Here is a 21345-nt window from a genome sequence, read left to right on the forward strand (position 1 = left end):
AGGATTATTTGATCAAAGACAAAAGCAAGAATACAAGAAGGAAAAGGATATAGAATCTTTCCTGTAACTCAAAACTAAGCAGTGTTTTTCTGCATGTGTATTGCTTACTTTGTTCTAATTCTCTTTGCGCTACTCATCAAATTTATCAATCATAGTTTTGACTTTTTTTGATTATTACTGAAAGAAGAATCAACTCCCTTAAGTATAGATTCTGATTGGCTCTAAAATTTTTTCGAATCCCATTAATCTAATAAAATTGCAAGGTGTGAGTGCATACCCATAACAGTAGTATTACAGCTAAAGCTTCCCTGTATGTACATTTCTTCTGAAAAGTGAAATTCTGTTTTCAAAACAGAGTTATGACAGAAAGCATTTTGAAGTTCTTAGATACCTTGAATATCTGAAAAAAACCCCCATAGCTTTGTTGTGCAGTTTCCTAGCTTAGCTATGAAAACTAACAAAATATCTAAATATATATTAATTACTTTTAAGATAGATCAAGACACTGGGAAATTCTAATTTATTAGTCATGGAATAAGACAATTATAAAAATTAGAGCTTATTGTTATCAGAATTAAATGAGAATTAATTGAGTTTGCAGACTTTCAGTCTTGTATAGGTTTTAGCTTACTGAAAAGGGAGTTTCTGAGAAACAGTGCACTGTAGCAATTATGATTAGAGATTGCAACAGTCTGTGTTTTACCCTGAAGTATAACCACAGAAAAATTATAGTTAAAAATTACAACAGTAGAGTTCATTATGCTAAACAACAGGGATTTTTCTACTACAGTGCACATCTTTTTTGTAACTATTTAGATAGAACAGCGGCCTATGCATTTAAATGACTGCAAATGGTGTTTTACATGGTTTAACTTATTTCTAGAAACTATTATTTCTGTTAACATAAGCGTCTGTTATTCTTCCACATAAATGAAAGGCTGGTATTTGGCGTGCAGCAGATATTCCATTTATTCTGTGGGTTGAAGTAGTAAGAATTGTACATTGGAGGATAGTTACTGGTATAATTACTTTCACTTCATAAAGTATAAAAATAAAGAGTTCTTACTTTACTAATTACTAATACCTAACTAATATCTAACATTTGTAATACTGGATTTCATACTAATTGTTTTTTCTGGCTCTGAATGGTAAATTAAAAATATATAATGGTAATTATTTCTGTTAGCAAACACTGGAGAAACTGAAGTTGGCTTTTTACCAACATTTGGGCCATGTTACCTAAACTTTTATGGAAGTCCAAGAGAATACACTGGATTCCCAGACCCATATGATGAATTAAACTTTGGAAAGGTCAGTTCTTTATTAATTTATTTGATAAAAAGTTTCATCCCAGTTGTTTTTCATTTTAATGTTGGGGGTTTGCTTCACATTAAGCTCCCTTTGATGTTTCTTTTTTACTAATGTTTTATATTTATTATTTATAACAAAATGTGATCATATTTCCCCTTCTTATCTGTTTTGTGTTGTTTTTGAAGGAGCAGCAGTGTTTTTGATGATTTTCACTATCTGCATCTCTGCATGCATTTGTATTTATTTCCCTGGTTTTGTAAATATATATATTTTTCACTTCTAGCATTAAAGCCAACTGTTTATTTCATTTGGTCAGAAATGTACATCCATACCCCTGCAGAGGTTTTGAGAATACTTTAGTAAACTCAGACTCATGCAGCTAAAACAGAGTATACTACCTAAAAAGAAGTATATAAAATTTAATCCAATATCTGTTTATGTTACAGGGAGAAGGAGTTGCTTATAGGGGGAGAATTCTGGTTGAACTATCTACAGTACTTGAAAGCAAGCCTGCTAATAAAAAGTTAGAGATTATTCCAAATGATGACTTACTGGTTGTTGAGGTAAATTCTTGTTTTATTGTGAATGTTGGTAATAGATATGTGCTTTGGCTGTTTATTTTTTAAGAATGATCTAAGTTATTAAAGTTGCGACAATTAACTTGAATCTCAGAATTAAGAGAAATGGTTGTTGATGGCATGGCTACAAAAACATCCTACTTGCAGCATGAAATATTAACTTGAAACATTTATAATCTCAAATGCAGCAATTATTATATACACATCTTTTTTGTTTTGTATCTGAAACTACTAAAAAATATTAAAATTATTATTTCTACTAAGAAATTGCTATTTACTTCTGTAATTGTGGATCCCGTTTTACAGATACTGAAATGTAACTAAATTTTCACCTTGTAGAAATACCAGCGCAGGCGGAAGTTCTGCTTGGCTGCTGTGTTTCATTCTGCTACCATGCTGCAAGACACTGGTGAGCCTATCCAGTTTGAAGTTAGCATTGGTAACTATGGGAACAAGTTTGATACCACCTGTAAACCTTTGGCATCAACAACTCAGTACAGCCGTGCTGTTTTTGATGGTAAGGATGCTGATGGTATGGGGATAAAATAATGTCAAATTCCCTTTTCGCAGTGCTATTTGATATCTTTGGAGTGACAACCCTAACTGCACTAAAAACTTAGTGAAATCATGACAGAAAAAAAGTGTGGTTCTTCACAGCTTCTGAGATAAAGTTATGTTTGTGGAATACATGCTGCAAAGCCTACTGAGGTCATGAAAGAAATTTTCAAAGAATTCAGTGAAATCTTGACCGTGTTGGCAAGAGAAAAAAATCACATTCTTTGACTAGTAATGAAAAACTAAGGATTAAACAGGGAAAGTACCCTTTGAACTTTCTGACCCAGATGTCTGGCAGCCTGGAAGATGACAACCTAGCCAGATTACAGGAAAATGTATATTGGCTATAACTTTTTTTTTAACTGCAGACAGTAGGAATTCTTTTTTTTTTTTCTGTGTATGAAAGTAATCAAATTTACCCTGGTTGATAACCATTTGAGTATTTTGTTTCAGAGAGACACATTAATGTGGTATCTGTGTTGGCAAGTTACAGGAAAGATTAATTAACATCTTAACAGATAATTTATTGAAAAAATTCATTGGATTTGAAGGAAAAGTTTACCATTCAACAGACATCACAGTGGCTGAAAAATACAAATCCTAAGTTTGGACTATCTTCTATGTTCTTAATTATTTCTACTACATAAATAAATGTAACAAATTGTGCATTGTACAGTATATATTCCTGCTGTGAATTCTAGCTCTAATATACAAATGTTTCACAACAGGTAATTATTATTACTACTTACCATGGGCAAACACAAAGCCAGTTGTAACGCTGACTTCCTTTTGGGAGGACATAAGTCATAGATTAGACCCTGTGAATGTAATCCTAAACATGGCTGAAAGACTGGTAAGGCACTTAAGATCTTTCTTTAGCTAACCTGCTCTTCTGTTTTCTTTTCATCCAGAGGTATAATCAAAAAGTGACATTTTGAGCAACTTATGGAATGGTTTTCTGATGCTTTTTCCTCCTTTTTTCCTATTCAAAATTACACAAGGCTCAGTGTAACTAATGCTACTGCTCATCATAGGTGTGGATTCTGGCAAGGCTCAACACATTCCTGCTTGAATCTGCTGTGAACTCCCACAGGAACAAAGACTCCTCAGTGTTGGTTAGGGGCACATTACGTCTGTAGAACTGTTAATAGCTTTGGAATCAGTTAGGTGCAGTATCACATATTAAATACAGTGAGAAAGAACATAATAATAGCATTGTTAAATACGAATCAAGTTTGAACATCTGAGTCATTTTTGATTTGGACTTTATACATACAAATAAATAAGGTAAAAGTCTTGAAACTAATATTGACCATAAATCACAATGGAAGTGTACAAGTGCAAATCCTTTTTCTTTTAAATTCCTCAGCAATCCAACTTAGCTGCCTTAAAATCCGGAATGCAGACTAAAATTTCTGAAAACCAATTAGCAGAGATGTGGTTGAAGCTGATTGATGAACTTACAGAAGATATAAGGTAAAAGTACCTTTTTTTATCTCTTAAATTATCATTCTGGGTTTGCTCAGAATCTTTGCTATTGCCTTTACTAAGTCAGAAAACAAATTCTAAGGACTACAAAGCTGATTACCCCTATGAATTGACCTGAGAACTAGAATTCCAAAAGTCTCTGAAAGTAGTAAACCAACATGTATATTGGCAATGAAGTCATCCATCTAGTTTTGTAACTCTCCTTTATCTGAGTCACTGACAGTAATAAAACAGCATCTGTTGAAAACAATCTAAGGCAAGACTTCTCTGAAAATGCAAAGCTGTGGATCTCTGTTGCCTTTCTACCATGTACCTTCTTTAGAATTCACCTGTTGTTTACCCCTTTTTTAAAGTTATCTCTGAAACTGAAAAGGGAAGAAATTCCATGATTTACTGGTAAGCCCAGAACAAAAAACAATTTAAAAGATATTTAGATCTTAAGGGCCATAAAGATGGTATTTTTGAATAAGCCTTGAGTCAATATGTCTGCACATATAGGAGTGTTCAGAGAAGGCAATAGAGGGCAGCAGTTAAGAGGTTGAAGATTACACTCTAAATAGAGAGGAAGGAATTGTGTGAGAAAGAGACATTAACAGAAGTAGTCATCGACGTGGGGAGAGACACTTGAAAAACATTGAAAAAGTGGGTTATGAAACAGCACAGGAAAAGGAAAATGAGAGAGCAGTTATTCCTTTAGAGGAAATAGAAGAAAACACGAAATGAGAGAACAAATCGAGCTGTAGAGCCAATTAAGAAAAGAGGAAAAAGCAAAGAGTGGAGATCGGTGTATATATATATAAAGTATTATATGATAGAAAGCTTGCATGAAAATATAAACTAGTAAATTCATAGAAGACCTGTCTGGAAGATAGAGAAAAAGAACTAACATACTTCAGGAAAGAAAAAGGCAAACTTGTCACATGGAGCCATCTAGTGAGTCTATGAACTGTTTTCATATGTTAGGTCAACCCATCCTCCTGATACACATCTGCACTGTTATTAATTGAGTCCGTTGTTTCAGAAAATATCACTCAAGGGTATGATACAGTAGCACCTAGATATATCAACCAAACAAGCTTCCTGTTGTTCACAGGATACAATACTCCCTATGGGTTTTCTTTCAACAAGCTCATGAAAACTGTGAAAGACCATTCCCTGTGTTGAATTCTTAGAACCATTTTCCTTGCCATGCTAAAGTTTAAGTGAGTTAGGAGTTTAAATAGTACACTGGAAACTCCCTCAAATCTAAAATGAGGTGACTTTCTGGAAGTTCTGATCTGGTGTGCTTGAATCATTTGTAAGTATTTGCACCCAGGGCAGGCAGCACTTGCATTCAGATTAGTAGAAACAACTATAGCTGCATAGTATCAAGGTTTTACAGACTTAAAGATGAGTCAGGCTTTTCAAACTTGGCAGTGTCTTGGGAATATTTTAATTTTGTTTAAAAGTATCATATGAAAAACCTTAATAAACTCTGTTAAAAGGATATAGTCACTGGTCTTTGAAAAGCTGCCTTTTCCTCAAACCTCCACGAGCTCAAAAAAGCTCCTTTCTCCTGGTCTCTACTGTGATGCTATAGGATTTCTTGCTTCCACTGAAAAGTTACTCTGCCCTCTGGTGACTCAGTTCTGTGTCACTGGTTTGGAGTTGCTTTCATGCCAGAGCATTAGGTAACTCCACTCATAGGTGCAAATTATATTTGTATAATGAATTTCTGGGAATTTACAGTTTCCAGTGAAGGAAAGGAACTTAACCTTGGTCTGAATGCACTGTTTTCATCTTCAAGATGTACATTCTGAGGCAATAATTTTATAATTTTAATATATAAGGAAACGGATTTTTCTTGGTTTTGTTAGCAGCAATTACATTAAAACACAAACCTCAAGCTATTCTACGTTGGTGCTTGTTATGTAAGCACAAAGTCTCCCTTGCTTACTATAAACATTTTATCAGGTGAAAATCTCAGAAGAAATAGATGTTACAGCACTATTCTGGTGGTTTTCAATCAAAGGAAATAAAACCACTTAATCTGTTGGCACCATATGTGTGTCTGCATTTAGTGTGTGGCTAAATAAAATCCACGTACATTATTAATAATAATAAATATTCTCTTTTCAGTAAGCCATTTCCCCTCATAGAAGGCAAATCTAATATTACAGTCCTTGACACTCAGATAGAAAAGCTACGCCTCAAGTCTCTCAAACAGATTGGAGAAGCAGCAGCAAGGATGAGAAATGAAGCTACTGATGTGAAAGCAACTCTGACAGAAATTGAGGATTGGTTGGATAAATTACTGCAACTGAGTGAAGAGGTTAGTACTACACAATACCAGTGATTCAGTCAGTTTAAGCATAGCAGTTTATCACAGTGTTGTAGTGTTCACTGCTGACCAAGCAACATCCACTCTCGATATAAGTTTAGATGCTGTGAAAGTCAACATGTTCCCTTCTAATTAGGATTTCCTTCAATGAAGCGTTCTAGCGTGTTTGATGTCTTCACTGAAAATATGTGTTGGAAATAACCACTCTCTGATTTCTAGAGTGGACTCTGTTCTGTTTAAAGTGACAGTATTTTGTCCTTTCCTTTCTTCCAGAATTGCAAGTAACATTGCAAGGACTGCAGGACATATGTTGCTAGCCATAGTAATCAACTTTTAGCAGAGTTAAATCTGTTTGTTTCTGTGGTTTTTAGATTTTCAGCAACATCTTAAGTTTTCATCTCACAATTGTTTTTTCAAAACATTCTAATAATGTGGTTTTTTTCTGTGCCATTTCTACTTTGAACAAAGCTACTGATTTGAAAAAAGAGCAGTTACTTTGGCAGACTTGCAGCTAGCATACAGTGGTGTGCACAAAGCTGCCACAAGATAGTAGGCTGTTGCGGTTTTCTGCTCCAAGTCTTACATTTACCCTTAATGTGGAAGCATTACAAACACTTAAATATGTAGCAGGTCAATACAAAACATTAGCACCTGGGGTCAGTCACTATAGCCACTGTAAAAGAATGGAGATACAAAAATCTAGAAAAATTTGTGAAAGATTGTGAAAGGGTTTCTTTTAAATAAAGCTAATTTGCTTTCCAACCCATCTCAATGGTATTTTTAATGATTGTTTCAGAACTGTGTCTTACAAAGTAAAACATTATTTCCTCTATTTATCATAAATACGTGTTATTTACTCTAAGTGACAAATCTTTTGATGTAAATCCTCATTTATTTTTCTGTTGTGTAGTAGATTAGTTTAGCATTCTGTTTAATTTCCATTCTTAACTTTTTTTTCCCCACAAATAATCCACAGCCACAAAACAGTATGCCTGATGTAATCATATGGATGATCCGAGGGGAGAAAAGACTGGCTTATGCTCGTGTTCCTGCACACCAAGTGCTGTATTCAACAACGAGCCCTGAATCTTCTGGTAAATATTGTGGAAAGACCCAAACGATCTTCTTAAAGGTACTTCTCCCACCTCAAAAAATAAACTCTGTAAACTGTGGTGCCTTCTGACATGAGTATGAAATGTGCAAACAAATTCTGAACAATGAGGGGTCAAAATTCAGGGCAGATTTAAAGTCAACTCCATATAACTTCTTCAAAATATCACAGAAATTTAAACATAGAGTTCATTGTCAGCCAGGTAGAACCAGCATCAGTCCCTAACTCCAAGGCTTTTCTGAAAGAGATGAAAATTGTGATAGGACTTTCAAACTGGGGATGGTGTTTTGGGGTTGGATGTGAGTGGATACTTTCAGAGGGGGTAATTAGAGTAAATCACAGAAGTTCCAAAAATCTATTAAAAGTTTTAGATGGTTTTCTGCAAGTGATATAGATCATGTCTGCTCCCTGAAGTTCTCTAGTATGTCTTTCTGCATTGAGTCTTACTCTTGAATAGGAATGCAGTTCTTTAACTTTATATTGTTATATTGTCTTTAATTGGAATAAACTTAACCAGAAAAAAGGCGATCCACCTACAGAACAATAGCATTTACAGAGTTTGTCAATGTACTAGCAGTTATATTGATTCAGACTTTGATACAAGCCTGTATCTTCACGTTTAGATTCACGCTTCCTTATCATGCATGTTGTGAACTATTCTGACCTCTGCATTTCCAGACACTCCTGATGAGAAACTCTAAAACCAACATTGAAGTTTTAAGTTACTGTTATAATTAAACATTTGTTGCTGGATGAAACTTGGGAGAGAATATAGATCAACAGGGATGATACTGCTGTTACTGAGTTTGTTTTTTGTGTGCCCTGGGGACACAGGTTTTAAAGAATGTTTCCTTACTGAACTAGTTATTACAGGCTTTTGAGGAAATGCAGTACACGAAGACATAAATCATCTATTATTACTCATATCTCTGTGTTATTGTATATATTTTACAGAAAGCTACAATGCCTGAATAACATAACAAAGAATAACTTTTTCTGTTCATGTGCCAGTACCCACAGGATAAGACGAAAGATGTCAAAATGCCTGTGGAGTTACGAATTAACATCTGGCTTGGGCTGAGTGCGGTTGAAAAGAAGTTTAATAGCTTTGCAGAGGGAACATTCAGTGTTTTTGCAGAAGCGGTATGTCCATCGTTGCTTTCTTACTTTAGACTTGGATGTGAGTATTAAGAATTCAAATGAAATTGGAGCTCTTCTGAATTATCTTTTTCTTGCATGCCAGGCAGAAAGGGACAGTAGTATTTATTATACTAAAAAAAAAAAAATAAACACACCCCATTCAAGTCAATTAATGATAAAATCCATTGTGCCTACCAGATGAACTTATCAGACCAGATTCTGTACTGGTTAATCAGGTAAAAATCTGGTTAACTCCAGTGATTTCAATAACATTTATTTTAGATTTTTATCAGTATAATTAAGATTGGGATCTAGACCATTATGTTTTGGCATGTGAATAAGCTTTATTTTAATTGCGTCTTCACTTGTACAAATGAAACTTGAATAGAAGTGGTTTTGCTCAATAATGGTTCTTTTGTAGCAGTAAAAATTTACTATTAGAGCAAAGACTTGTCTAAACCAGTAGATTTTGCAGACATGGCTATAACATGATAACATTTCAATGGTAAGAATGAATATATTTGGGGAGAAATGCTTAAAAGAGCCCACAGCATATAATAGAGATTTTGAATGATGATGGTAAACTGCAGATGCCTTATATATGTCCCATTACCTAATGGTGCATATAATCCAATATTAGTGTAATAGCTACTCAAACAAGACATTTTTACAGAGGTTTATGTCACCATTGCACTTGTGCTCAAGTATTTAGTAGTATTATAGTAAGTCACCTAATAGTCAACGAATGGTCAAAGTTGCTATTTAAATATGGAATTTAAGAGGCTATGGAATATCCCTTTTTTTGCTCTTCATGTGGCAATCCAACAATTTTACAGGAATAAGAACAGTAAACTCAAGACCATCCTAAAGTCTGAATAATCCTGTTAGCATAGAGGGAAATACACTATATAAACTAGGCTGACGTAAGAATCATGTCCCTGGTAGCTTCCATGGTAATACTGTAATTTACATTTTACATGTTACAAAAGGAGATGATATAAATAGGAGAAGATTGAGATGGAAAAGAATGAGAGGATCATGCGTTTAGGGAAGAACACAAGAGACTTGTTTGTATAATGTAGTGGAATTTTATTTAACAAAGCTTTAATTTGGAAGAAGTTTGGCTGTAATTGTAGAGGTGTTAAATTGAGGAGACAGTGTAGTTTAGCAATGGAATCATTGTTTACCAGGCAGCATAGAAGAAAGTGAAATAAATTAATTATAACATTGCAGAGTAGTGTGGAGAATACTTGATTGCAGAGAAAGGGAACGTACAATAGAATGGTTCAGTTGTAACAGTTGGTTTGGTTTTGGGTTTTTTTACTCCTAAAAGTTTTTCATTATTTTAACGTACTGATTTTTTTCTTTCTTCTCAAACAGTATGAAAATCAGGCTCTTCTTTTTGGAAAGTGGGGTACTTCAGGACTTGTTGGGCGCCACAAGTTTTCTGATGTCACAGGAAAAATCAAACTGAAAAGAGAATACTTTCTACCTCCAAAAGGCTGGGAGTGGGAAGGAGAATGGATGGTTGATCCTGAAAGAAGGTCAGATTTTTTAATTTTATGCAGACAGGAATAAAGGAGTTTAATCTCAGAATGTAGAGTAAATGCTCCTCTCTGTTTTCTTGGCTGAGAAAGAGATTTTTATTTTTTTTAAGCTGAACTGTGTAGGTCAGCAGAAAACAGCCATAGTCAAGCTAAATAATAACACTAAAATTAACATAACCTTTTTATAAAGGAAAATAAGACATACAACAGAAAGAATCTATCCATTTCCTGGGAAACAGTTCACAGTTCAGAAGTCCCTGTGTGATGATGGGCGTACTGCTTGTATTCTCCATATCAGTGCCCCATCTTTAAAGAAGGGATAATAATAGTTTTCCTTTCTGAGATGGCTACTGTGAGGATCCCTTGTGTCTATGTGAGGTTCTCAGATCCTGCTGTAATGGTTTCCAACAGGACCCTTAGATAGCTAAACCTTCCACAGATAGAAACTTAACCCCGGCATCCAGTATAAATCTGCAGTTCATGTATCAACACCATTACAGCGTTTGCATGGTTGTTCTCATATGATGGATTTTTTTTGTGTTTATTTCACTAAATGTTGAGGTCCAAAAAACAACTGTCACAGGTCGCTTCCAAGCCGCGTCAAGTCAGGGGTTGTTTTCAGAGCCCAACGTTGTAGAACCATATGACAATTCCTCCCCTGGTGGACTAAATTCATGAGGTGCTAATCCTCCCCCAGCACTAGCAGGTTCAGTCTTGCTCTGTTAGAGGTTTTCAACTCCTGGGTTGTGCCCATTCAGCTATTTGTGTTGCCACACCTTAAACCAGACCGGTTAAATGATTTGTTTCACAAACAAAAGCCAGCATGAGAAAGATGATTTTCTTCTTTCTTAAAAGAAAAGATTCAGCCCGTTTTCCGTTCTTCTCTTCTGGTGGCTAAAAAAATAAATACAGGACTGTTGCTATAAAAAAACTGTGCATGAAAAATATGTGCTAATACTTGATCTATTTTAAAGTTGTATCATTTTATAGTTATAAATGGATGTACTTGTTTTCCAATTCAATGAGCAGTTTTTATTTAAATGAATAGTTTGACATGAAGAAAAACAATAACACACATGGAGATATTTTCTCAGATAATGGAAAAAAATAGTGTTAAAAAGCATAACCATGTTCATGCCTTGCATGAGCTTTTATTGGCAAATAATCTGCATGGCTTTATTTAACCACAAGATGGCATTTTAGAACATACTTTCGTGCTTTCTGAATCAATCGCACATGAAAATAGAGACTATCTTGTCTGATTTAATGTTCTCTTATTTCATTTGCTTGCAGATTAGAAAAACATTAGCCAACTGATTATTTGCCTTGTCAATAGCATAATGGGGAACAAAATTGCATATATTGCCAGATTTTCATGTGTAGCTATATATATAAAAAGTTAGCGGTGCCTGTAACTGTCACTTGCAGACCAGGGTCTCCTACATTTAAATCTATGATGTTCTTTTCTTTTTCCAATAAAGTGTTGAAAGGAGATCCTGAATAACACAGCAGTTAAAACCCTCCTGGTAGTCATTCATTCTGAGTAATGTTCCTTCTATCACTTACTAATACTGGAATTGCTTCTGGTTTTGAGAGACATTCTAAGACAATAAGTAGACCTCACAGAGATGAGCGCTATACTGTACTTTAATAATAAATAGAACTTGATAAAGGTGGACAATCCAGAACTCTATCTTATGTGCACATTCTGTACATTCGTTCTGTATATTCTCTGTAGCTAACTAAAATATTTTGGGGTTTAGTACTATATATACTTTGGAATTGCAGTTTGTTGACTGAAGCTGATGCTGGTCATACTGAGTTTACTGATGAAGTATATGAAAATGAGAGTCGTTATCCTGGAGGGGAATGGAAAGCAGCTGAAGAGAGTTACACAGACGTGGTGAGACTTATATTTTTCATTGTATAAGTAAAAGTTTAAGAAAAGGAGTTGTAGGATTTGCTACACAGTGTATTTCATCTATTAATGCACAAAACTGCTATGTTTTCCCTACATAATAGAATGGAGAAAAAGCTCCACCACCACGGGAGTTCACATGTCCTCTTGGATGGATATGGGAAGACGATGCATGGAAATCCGATTTAAATCGAGCCGTAGATGAGCACGGTAATATTAACTGTTTATTTACTGATTATTAGGACAATCTGTCGTAGTCTGTAGTGAAGGGAGATGTGTCAAGACTGTATCAGTCTGAGCATGATATAGTAGTTGCCCTATGGAAAATTGTCAAGGAAATACTTGGATAACAGTTGCTTAAGGAATGACATAAAAGGATATTGAGAAAGTGTTCATTGTCTGCATCTGTTTCTATTTCCATTTTAATCACAGTTCCATCAAACTCACTGTTGTTTTTGATCCTTCCTTGAACCAAAAGGGACTGGCATTTTGAACAGTACGTGTAATAAATGCATTTATATGTCACTAGTGTTGAGAATCACATAATCTGAAAAGCTGTACATTGGTCTTAACTGCAGCAGCAGATGACAATTTGGAGCCAAAGGGTTTGATAAATTAGAAAAAGCAAAGGTTAATGCAAAGAATAATTTATTAACATGAGAGATTCCAGGTGGGCAAACTATGTACAGTGTGCTTGGAAATAGAACCCATCCTTCTTTGAAGTAAGTTTCCAAAACATTTTTCTCAAGTGCAGTGTTAATGGAGTGTGATGGTTAGGACTGGGCCTGTAAGGTGTGGATTCATAGCCACAATTTTTAAGAAGTTTTTTTAAGAAGTCAGAAACTTACCTTGAGACATCAAGCCTCTGTAATTGCTCCAAGAATGGGTGGATCTATGTGGTAATTTCACTGGGAGCCTGTAGCCAGAGGAAGTAGTCATCAAGTAATGCTAAGAGGTGGGTCAGGAGGTCTGGGGACCAAAGGAAATCAGGAACCTGTTTGTGTTGGTCACACACCACAAAAGTGCATAGAGTATTGCAGTATTGTCAACAGCAGAATAACTCACTGGATTTTATGGGAAGAGAGCCACACAAGACTCATCAAAATGAAATATTAACAGCATGCAAGTGGTTATTTGGCAGTTCTGAAATGAAAAAGACTTCAAAGACTTCTGTGAAGAATCTGACACTGCTAGTTTTTCACATTAGATGTATGACTAACCTGATCAGCTTAGAAAATCTGAAGTGCATAGAGCTACCATTTTTCCTGGAGCTGCTTTGAGTTTTATACACATGTTACTTACACTAAATTAAAACTTACTGGCTTAGAAAGTTGTGATGCAAACAACCTCATAAGACCATAATTTAGATTCCACAGCAAAAGGAAAAAGCAGTCAAACTCTCATAGCAAAGTATTTACAGGACATTAATTTGACGGTCCAAAAACAAATAATAAAAGCAAAAGGGAAGGTCGTAGAAGATTCTGGGAAGCCCAGAATTTTGTAAAACTATCATAAATTTTAATTTGTTCTAAACCAGCTGAAAACTCTCAAAGAGTTATTGCTTTTAAATGTGATACAAATAACTATTTGAGTAGAAAAAAATATTTCTCTTGAAAAGTCTTAACTGGAACCTCTTGTAGGAGTCTGCAGTAACTTTTTAATGAGTTCAATCTAAATAAGAGTCTGAGTCCTAGGTACCTGAAAACTGAATTATAATATGCAGAGCCAAAATACAGTAACAGGTTTACCAATTCCTAAAGTTTTATGATCAGAAATAGTTGATGTTCCTTTAAAAGCCAAGCTGCTGGAGTTGCAAGAGTACACAGGACTTAATTTAAAATTAAGGATGAGTTCTCCCTGTGGTGAAGTATGAAAATGTGCTATCAATACACGTAATGTTTGAAAAAGCACGAATGCAGAGAGAATAACTTCATATATATTGTGTATGTTTTAATGTTGAGATTTTTATTGTCATATCTATCATAACGTAACATCATCATGAAATGTCATTGGTTGCCCCTAGCTGTTGAGCATGTGGGCTCTGCAACATCAAATAATCATGTGTGACTTCATCCTCTGTAGGTACCATAACTCATGCTTATTCCCCATCCTTTTTTCTTTCTGTGTTTCTGGAAATAAACCAACTAATAATTTCTGGTTTAGGATGGGAGTATGGAATTACTATTCCTCCAGACTCTAAACCGAAGTCATGGGTTGCTGCAGAGAAAATGTACCACACACACCGACGACGAAGACTGGTGCGGAAACGTAAGAGGGATCCAGCTCAAGCAGTAACAGCAGGAAGGGTAAGCAAAAGAGGGAGACAGTCAAAGACTTGGTCATTGTGACAGCTTGAGTTTCTTTTTTAATACAGATCTGCACAAGATTACTCATTTCTGGAATAAAGACAAAATTTGACACCAAAGAGTCAAAAAATCTAGAACAACCTTGCATGTTTTCATCATATTAATTTTCTTTGGTTTTTTTGTAAATTGGTGTTTCCAGCTTTGGTTTATGAGGGGATTATTATGCCTGCCAGAGCAAGTACTGATTTTTTTTTATTACATTTATACAATGCTGTGACTAATAAGGATTTATGTCTTCCAGGGAATGTCATCATATGAAGATCAAGAAGGATGGGAATATGCATCTTTGATTGGCTGGAAATTTCACTGGAAACAACGTAGTTCTGATACTTTCCGTCGAAGACGATGGAGACGAAAAATGGCTCCCTCGGAGACGCATGGTGCAGCAGCTATCTTTAAACTTGAGGGTGCTTTGGTAAGACACAGAGTACCACAAAACTCTTCTTCAGTCTGATAATTTACAGGACATGCACAATTAAGTATATAAGCTATTTTAGTCCCTGAATTATTATGTTGATATACAACTGAGGAACTAATACAGTTTATATTGTTTAAATTGTTTAAAGTCTGAAAGGGACCATTAAAGTCAGAGTAGAGACTCTTATTATTTTATTTTTCAAATTATTGTTATTACGTGAGATTTAGAGCAGAAGGCTAAATTACTAGAAGAGCCCTTCTTTAAGTAAAGTGAAAAGGTAGCTCAAACTTTTCATGCACATAATTTAGATGTGTTAACATCAGCACAAGGAACAACAAGCATTGAAATAGCTGCCTCTGATGGATATTGGCATGTATAAGCAACCAAACAGAAGAAAAGATAGCAAAGTATTGGAGAAGCCAGAATATCATACATCACAAATAAATCATTGGAATGTAATTATTCCTCAAGTGTTCAGGCTAACATCGCTTTGTAGGAATACAAAGGAATACAAAATTACTGGAATACAAACTGGAACATATGATGTGAGAAGGCTACTTCATTTTTCTCAAAATGTCCAGTTGTCAGTTTGCCTTTTTTGTTGGTTTGATTCTCTCTTTGCACCAAATGCTGACCCATAATTCATTCTCAGGGAGCAGACACCAGTGTTGATGATGAAGGGAAGAGTTCAGACAAAACTAAGGAGTCAGCTACAAAGGTGTTTGGTGCCAATACACCACTTGTTTCCTGCTACTTTGACAGTAGGTTCTTTAACAATTCCTTTCTTATAAATCATGCCTGTTTCTTAAACAGAACTGTAATTCTTTGTGGTTTACTTACATACCTTCTGTTACAATCACTGGCTGACCCGTGATTGGGGCCTCTTTAGGCTACTATTTTGATATTTCAGTCCAGTGCCACACAGACATTTTTAAAACCTGTATGGGACAGGGATTCTAAAGTTAACTATTGCAGCACCTGGATTTTAGGCTGTCTTAGATGATGCATTTTTAGCATTAAGGTCCCTCCATATTGATGCAGGGATCTAAGCCAGCAGAAAAAACACAGGGACAGTTAATTTTTTGCTGGTTTAGCTCACTTAACCAGCTCACTGTAGGGTCAGGCAAATTCCTGACCCAGAGGAAGCAGAAAGACCATGTAGTTGAGTTGGCAAAGTGAACAAAACTGTAACTTTGCCAACCTGGAGTGGCTTTAAATGCCTTGGAATCACTGTAATGGGATTCACAAAAGCAGGGACACTGAGAAGGGAGCCACCAGCGTTAGTTAACAGGAATAGAAGCCAATCCCATCACTCCTAGGACTTAAAATCCTTTTTGAGGATCTCTGGAATACTTGAGTCTCTTTGGACTCTGTAGAGCTTGGTATCTCTGCTGGGAATGGGTACTTAAATCTCAAGTCTTGTATTTCAGAAGCTGAGGTAGAATATTGTAGTTTAATTTAAACAATGACCACAGTAGGAGAAAAATGGTGCCTCTCCCTGGCAGAATTCAGAGGTTTCAGTTCACTGAGGCTACGTGTGGTTCAGATTGTTCCAGAGGCTGAAAGGGTTAGAGCTGACATCTTTTAAAGAAAAGCTGTAGGAACAGTAACTTAGCCATGTGCTGTCCTGGGTTTGGGTTGCTTTTACATCTTCCTTTTGAGCTCTTCCACCTTGCCTGCAGTGATTTATACTTTTTTAAATCTTTTAACCGAAGAAACAGAGTTGCAAATGGAATAATTTTCTAGAGCTTAATAGCTAAAACTGTGAAACTCCCAGGTCCCTGCAAATGCTCTAGTAAGTACTTCAGTTAAGCACAGAAATGCCTAGTTGTGATTCTCTTTGGAGGAACTAGATTATTATACCATTTCAAACAGGAATGTCTGAATAGAAGGATTTTTAGATGATCATATGGTGAAAAAAAAAAGTCCAAATAATGTTAAATCTCTGCTTTACATTGGGTTGGAACAAATGTTCAGGTCCTAGCTTGCTGGTACTGATACCAAATGTTACTACAGTGCTTGTGTTTGAGTTAAAGTGTGTAAGGTATTTTTATAATCTCAAAATATCTTCATTACGGAAAAGAAGTCTGTATAATGCAGATGAACTTTTTTTATTTATTTAATACAGGAGTGTACACTTACCACCTGCGGTGTTACGTCTACCAGGCAAGAAATCTCATGGCTTTAGACAAAGACAGTTTTTCAGGTATGGAAAAATCCTGCTAATGGAGCAGAAACCCCACTTCAGCAATGAACTAGTAACTTGATTTAGCTAAAGAATATCTTAAATCCTTAAAGTCTGTCAGTAGGTCCCAGCTACTGAAACTAAGCCATAAAGGAAGTCTCAGCTTCATTATCTATGATCCAGATTTGGTTAGTAGTGCCCCAGAAGCTGCCAAAAATGAAGTGCTTTGAATGTGAAGCACCTGCTTCTGCCAACAAATTCTCAGTGAGAGAATTGGAGTTCAAATAAGGTCTGAATTTCCCATGAGCAATCCCTCCCCTGTGCCTTAGCTTCTCCTAGCCAGAGCCTCCATACAGTTTCTAAGCTTTCCTAAGTTTGCACAGAGCCAAGGATGAAGAAAGCTAGGTGTCTTTTATGTCACCAACTGCCTCTGTGTCCAGTGTTTTATATTAATTAATTTCAGAGATGAACTGGTAGAAAACTGCACTGTGCCTAACTAGTAAGCATGGCTTTTGTTTGTTTATACAAGTGTACCTCTTGTCCTTCATGTTTCTGTCTCTTAGGTATTCCAACATTGTTGTATCCCTTTGGCATCTTTGCAGCCAGGCTAATGCAATTCTCAGGTTATCAAGTATTTAACTTTTGATAACTAGTATTCCACTGTGAAGTCAGACTCACATTCTGTAAGAATATGACTTTACACTTCCTTTATGTTCAACCAAAAGTAAAGATGAAATGGGCAACTTAGAATTACCTTTTCCCATCAATGACCATTTGTATCCTCCTTTTTCTCCATGTTTTAATTAATTGTAATACATTTGTTAATTTGTAATAGAAGATAGAGATCTACAGATATTTTCTGAAATGAGGAGCTGCCTGTATATATTTGGTCTTCCTTCAATATGCAGTACTTAAAAGCAATGCAAAGAAACAATATTAAATACCTGTAATTTGCATATGTAGAATTTAAGCTCAGTACCTCAGCTGCAGTCACACATAAACTAGTATCATCTGCATTTTATTTTGCCTAAAACTAGTTTGGAGAGTTAGCCAATTTTTGTAAAACTCTGATCAGGTACCTAGCTAAAAGCTGTTGAAACTGACCTAAAGATAACCTTTAAAATAGCCTCTAGTCCTTAGTAATTGCAATTTGTACAGCAAATGTTAATGACCATCACCAGATACCTTCTGCAAAGCTCTTGATGATTTAGACCTGCCAAAACACTGGGCCTCGTCCACTTTAATCATTCAGCTGTTTCACAAGAAGAGGCTGCTCTGAATAAGCATGCTTGAAACCAAAGCAATCTAGACAGGCAGAATTTGTTGTTTGGCAATTAGTCAGAACTAGAATTATTTGTTTGTGTTATTTCTGAGGCTGTACAGTTGTAGATCAATGGAGACAACAACAGAAAAGCTTCCACAGACAGTATTTAAGAGGAGATTAGTATAGCCAGTGTTTCTTTTTAGTTTTCATGTTCTTTTTTCTGATTTGCAGGATGGTTTATTGAATTACTCTGTAAATCAAGACATGTTTTAAGGAAGAGAATTGGAATTTTTAAGCAAATGGAATTTACTCTATTAAATGTGAATTATGTGTATGTATGAGCTTTTGTTCTAGATAGGAAAGCTTATAGAACATACTCTATTTAATAAAAATTGTGGTTGTGTGCCTTATGGCTGGATGTGTTTTTGTTTGTAACGCTGTGCTTTTAATCTTTGTATGATATTTCAGATCCGTATGCTCATGTTTCCTTCCTCCATCAAAGCAAAACAACTGAGATCATTCATTCAACTCTAAATCCTACATGGGACCAAACTCTCATATTTAATGAAATTGAGATCTATGGGGACCCACAGACAGTAGCCCAAAACCCACCTAATGTTGTTATTGAACTTTTTGATAGTGACCAAGTGGTAGGTGAATGCTTTTTACCCTGATTGTTTTCTTATTTATTTATATTAATTGAGACTAATGTTAATGGCTATGATTGCTATTTTTGGTTGCAGGGTAAAGATGAATTCCTTGGAAGAAGTGTTTGTTCCCCTGTGGTCAAGTTAATCCCAGAAGAGGACATCACACCAAAACTGCTCTGGTATCCTGTAACAAATAATGGCAAAGCGAGTGGAGATATTCTTTTTGCTGCAGAACTTATTTTGAGGGATAGGGTATATATTTCTTACTTATTTTCTTTCTTATTTTTCATAGAATCACAGACTGGTTTGGGTTGGAAGGAACCTTAAATATCATCTCATTCCAATGCCCTGCCATGGGCAAGGACACCCTCGACTAGACCAGGTTGCCCAAAGCCCTATCCAATCTGGCCTTGAACACTGCCAAGGAAGCAGCCACAGCTTCTCTGGGCAGCCTGTGCCAGAGCCTTGTCACTCTCATGGAGAAGGATTCTTTCCTAATGTCAAATCTAAATCTTCCGTCTTTTAGTTTAAATCCATTATCCCTTCTCCAATCACTATGCTCCCTGATAAACAGCCCCTTTCCCTCTCTCCTGCAGGTCCCTTTAAGTACTGGAAGGCTGCAATAAATTCTCCCCAGAGCCTTCTTTTCTCCAGGCTGAACAAGCACAACTCTCTTAGCCTCAGGAGAGGTTGTGCTCCAAGCCTCTTATCAGCTTTGTGGCCCTCCCCTGGACTCAGTTGAACAGCTCAATATCTGCTTTGTACTGGGGACCCCACAGCCAGACATTCTTGTGTGTATATGCAATATAGTATGATATATATACTTTCACAGGGAGTCACAATGTGAAGAACTGTCTTAATATGGCAAGATAGTTTATTTAAGGAAGGTGAGAAAAATGAATACTCATGGTTGTATCTTAATAGGGTGGTGCCAACCTTCCAATTCTTCCATCACAAAGAGCACCAAATCTCTACATGGTACCTCAAGGAATCAGACCAGTAGTTCAACTCACTGCTGTTGAGGTATGTTTTTTCATTAAACCAACTGAGTACAAGAACAGTCATCTCATCTTTTATATAGTAAAAACATGTATTTGCTTGAGGAAAAAAAATAGCTACATAGTGAAAACGATAGTATTTTTTTTCTTTAAGTGTTTTTGAGTTGGTTATTTTTCCATTAACTTTCCTAGAACCACCACCTTGAGATATTTTATCAGTCGTGTTTTGTTATTGAAAAGACTTGGGGGGTTCCTATTTTTGAGTATCATGTTAGACATATTGATATCTCTCCCCCTTTTTCTTATATTGGCTTTTATTTTACAGATTCTGGCTTGGGGGCTGCGGAACATGAAAAACTACCAGCTGGCACCTGTAATGTCTCCGAGTCTCATTGTGGAATGCGGGGGTGAAATGGTGGAGTCTGTGGTGATCAAAAACCTCAAAAAGACACCAAATTTTCCGTCTTCAGTTCTCTTCATGAAAGTTGTATGTTGAAAAAACTAAATATCAGCAATCTGTAACAAAACTAGTTACCCTACACTTCTAAAGGGCAAGGATCTGTTACGCGAGAATGAACAGAAAAACATGAACATCCTTTTTGACTTAACAGCAATTTACTGCACCTGAAAATTCTAATCAAGTTCATATAAACGTGTCTGTACAGTCAGTGATAAATTATACAATTCTGTATGCACAAGCAAGGGTGGTATTTATAGTTATTTGAAAAAGGCATCAATTTGCCTGAAGATGTGTGGCTACTTTCCTACTGCTGGGATGGGAGTCAAGAAAGTTTAAGATTTAAGGCAATTAAAATTATTCTTACTGACTTTTATCGAATCATAATACAAGCCTAGAAATTTGCATTCACCATACAGCCATTAAACATAATAATTTAATATTAAGTAAATGAAGAAACAAGTCTGATTGGGAGGGAGAGATATTTATTCTTAATTTTCCTTCTGTTTGCATTATGAACACACTCTAATCTTTCATTTTCAGTTTTTGCCAAAAGAGGAGTTATACAGTCCATCTCTTGTTATTAAAGTAATAGACCACAGACCGTTTGGACGGAAGCCCATCGTGGGACAGTGTACTATTGATTTACTGGAAAGCTTTCGCTGTGACCCCTACGCTACTAAAGAAGACATTGCACCACAACTGAAAGGTTGGAAAATTAAAAGTTCTGCTTGCTTATGAGATGCTAGAGCACCTGATCGTCAGCCTTTACTCTGCATACTATACTGGTGGTTAGCCATCTCATGTTGTGTACTTATTTGAAGATAGTGTGATCTGAAAGGAAAAAAAATCTAACTTAAAGTATAAATTAGTGTAATATTCTCTGGAGCATCAGAGGTCAGATTAAAAAGGCAAATCCACTCTCAGACTTAGTGTACTGGTTCCCTGAACTTCCTCTTTAATATTAACTACCTGAGGATTTCCCCTGTGCTAAGTACAAATGTAAAGATCCAGTATGAATCCAAGAATGCTCTGAATA

The 21345-nt window shown here is 35.9% G+C and overlaps 1 protein-coding gene across 1 annotated transcript in view; it reads left to right on the forward strand.

Annotated features, from left to right (window-relative positions):
* The window catches only part of MYOF (myoferlin), a gene marked incomplete at both ends in the record, with an annotated part of 67509 nt that overhangs the window by 30802 nt on the left and 15362 nt on the right, over positions 1-21345 (forward strand). Inside the window, 20 exons of the mRNA XM_084264753.1 lie at positions 1187-1311; positions 1758-1874; positions 2229-2406; positions 3173-3297; positions 3814-3920; positions 6051-6243; positions 7229-7384; positions 8375-8506; positions 9884-10047; positions 11839-11953; positions 12073-12178; positions 14132-14274; positions 14576-14749; positions 15405-15513; positions 16881-16958; positions 18670-18851; positions 18945-19103; positions 19776-19874; positions 20175-20336; positions 20850-21015. Coding sequence (XP_084120879.1) covers positions 1187-1311; positions 1758-1874; positions 2229-2406; positions 3173-3297; positions 3814-3920; positions 6051-6243; positions 7229-7384; positions 8375-8506; positions 9884-10047; positions 11839-11953; positions 12073-12178; positions 14132-14274; positions 14576-14749; positions 15405-15513; positions 16881-16958; positions 18670-18851; positions 18945-19103; positions 19776-19874; positions 20175-20336; positions 20850-21015 — 2790 coding nt within the window. The remainder of the gene's footprint in view (positions 1-1186; positions 1312-1757; positions 1875-2228; positions 2407-3172; positions 3298-3813; positions 3921-6050; positions 6244-7228; positions 7385-8374; positions 8507-9883; positions 10048-11838; positions 11954-12072; positions 12179-14131; positions 14275-14575; positions 14750-15404; positions 15514-16880; positions 16959-18669; positions 18852-18944; positions 19104-19775; positions 19875-20174; positions 20337-20849; positions 21016-21345) is intronic.

This window comes from Gallinula chloropus (assembly GCF_964237585.1).
Source record: "Gallinula chloropus genome assembly, chromosome: 5".
NCBI lineage: Eukaryota > Metazoa > Chordata > Aves > Gruiformes > Rallidae > Gallinula > Gallinula chloropus.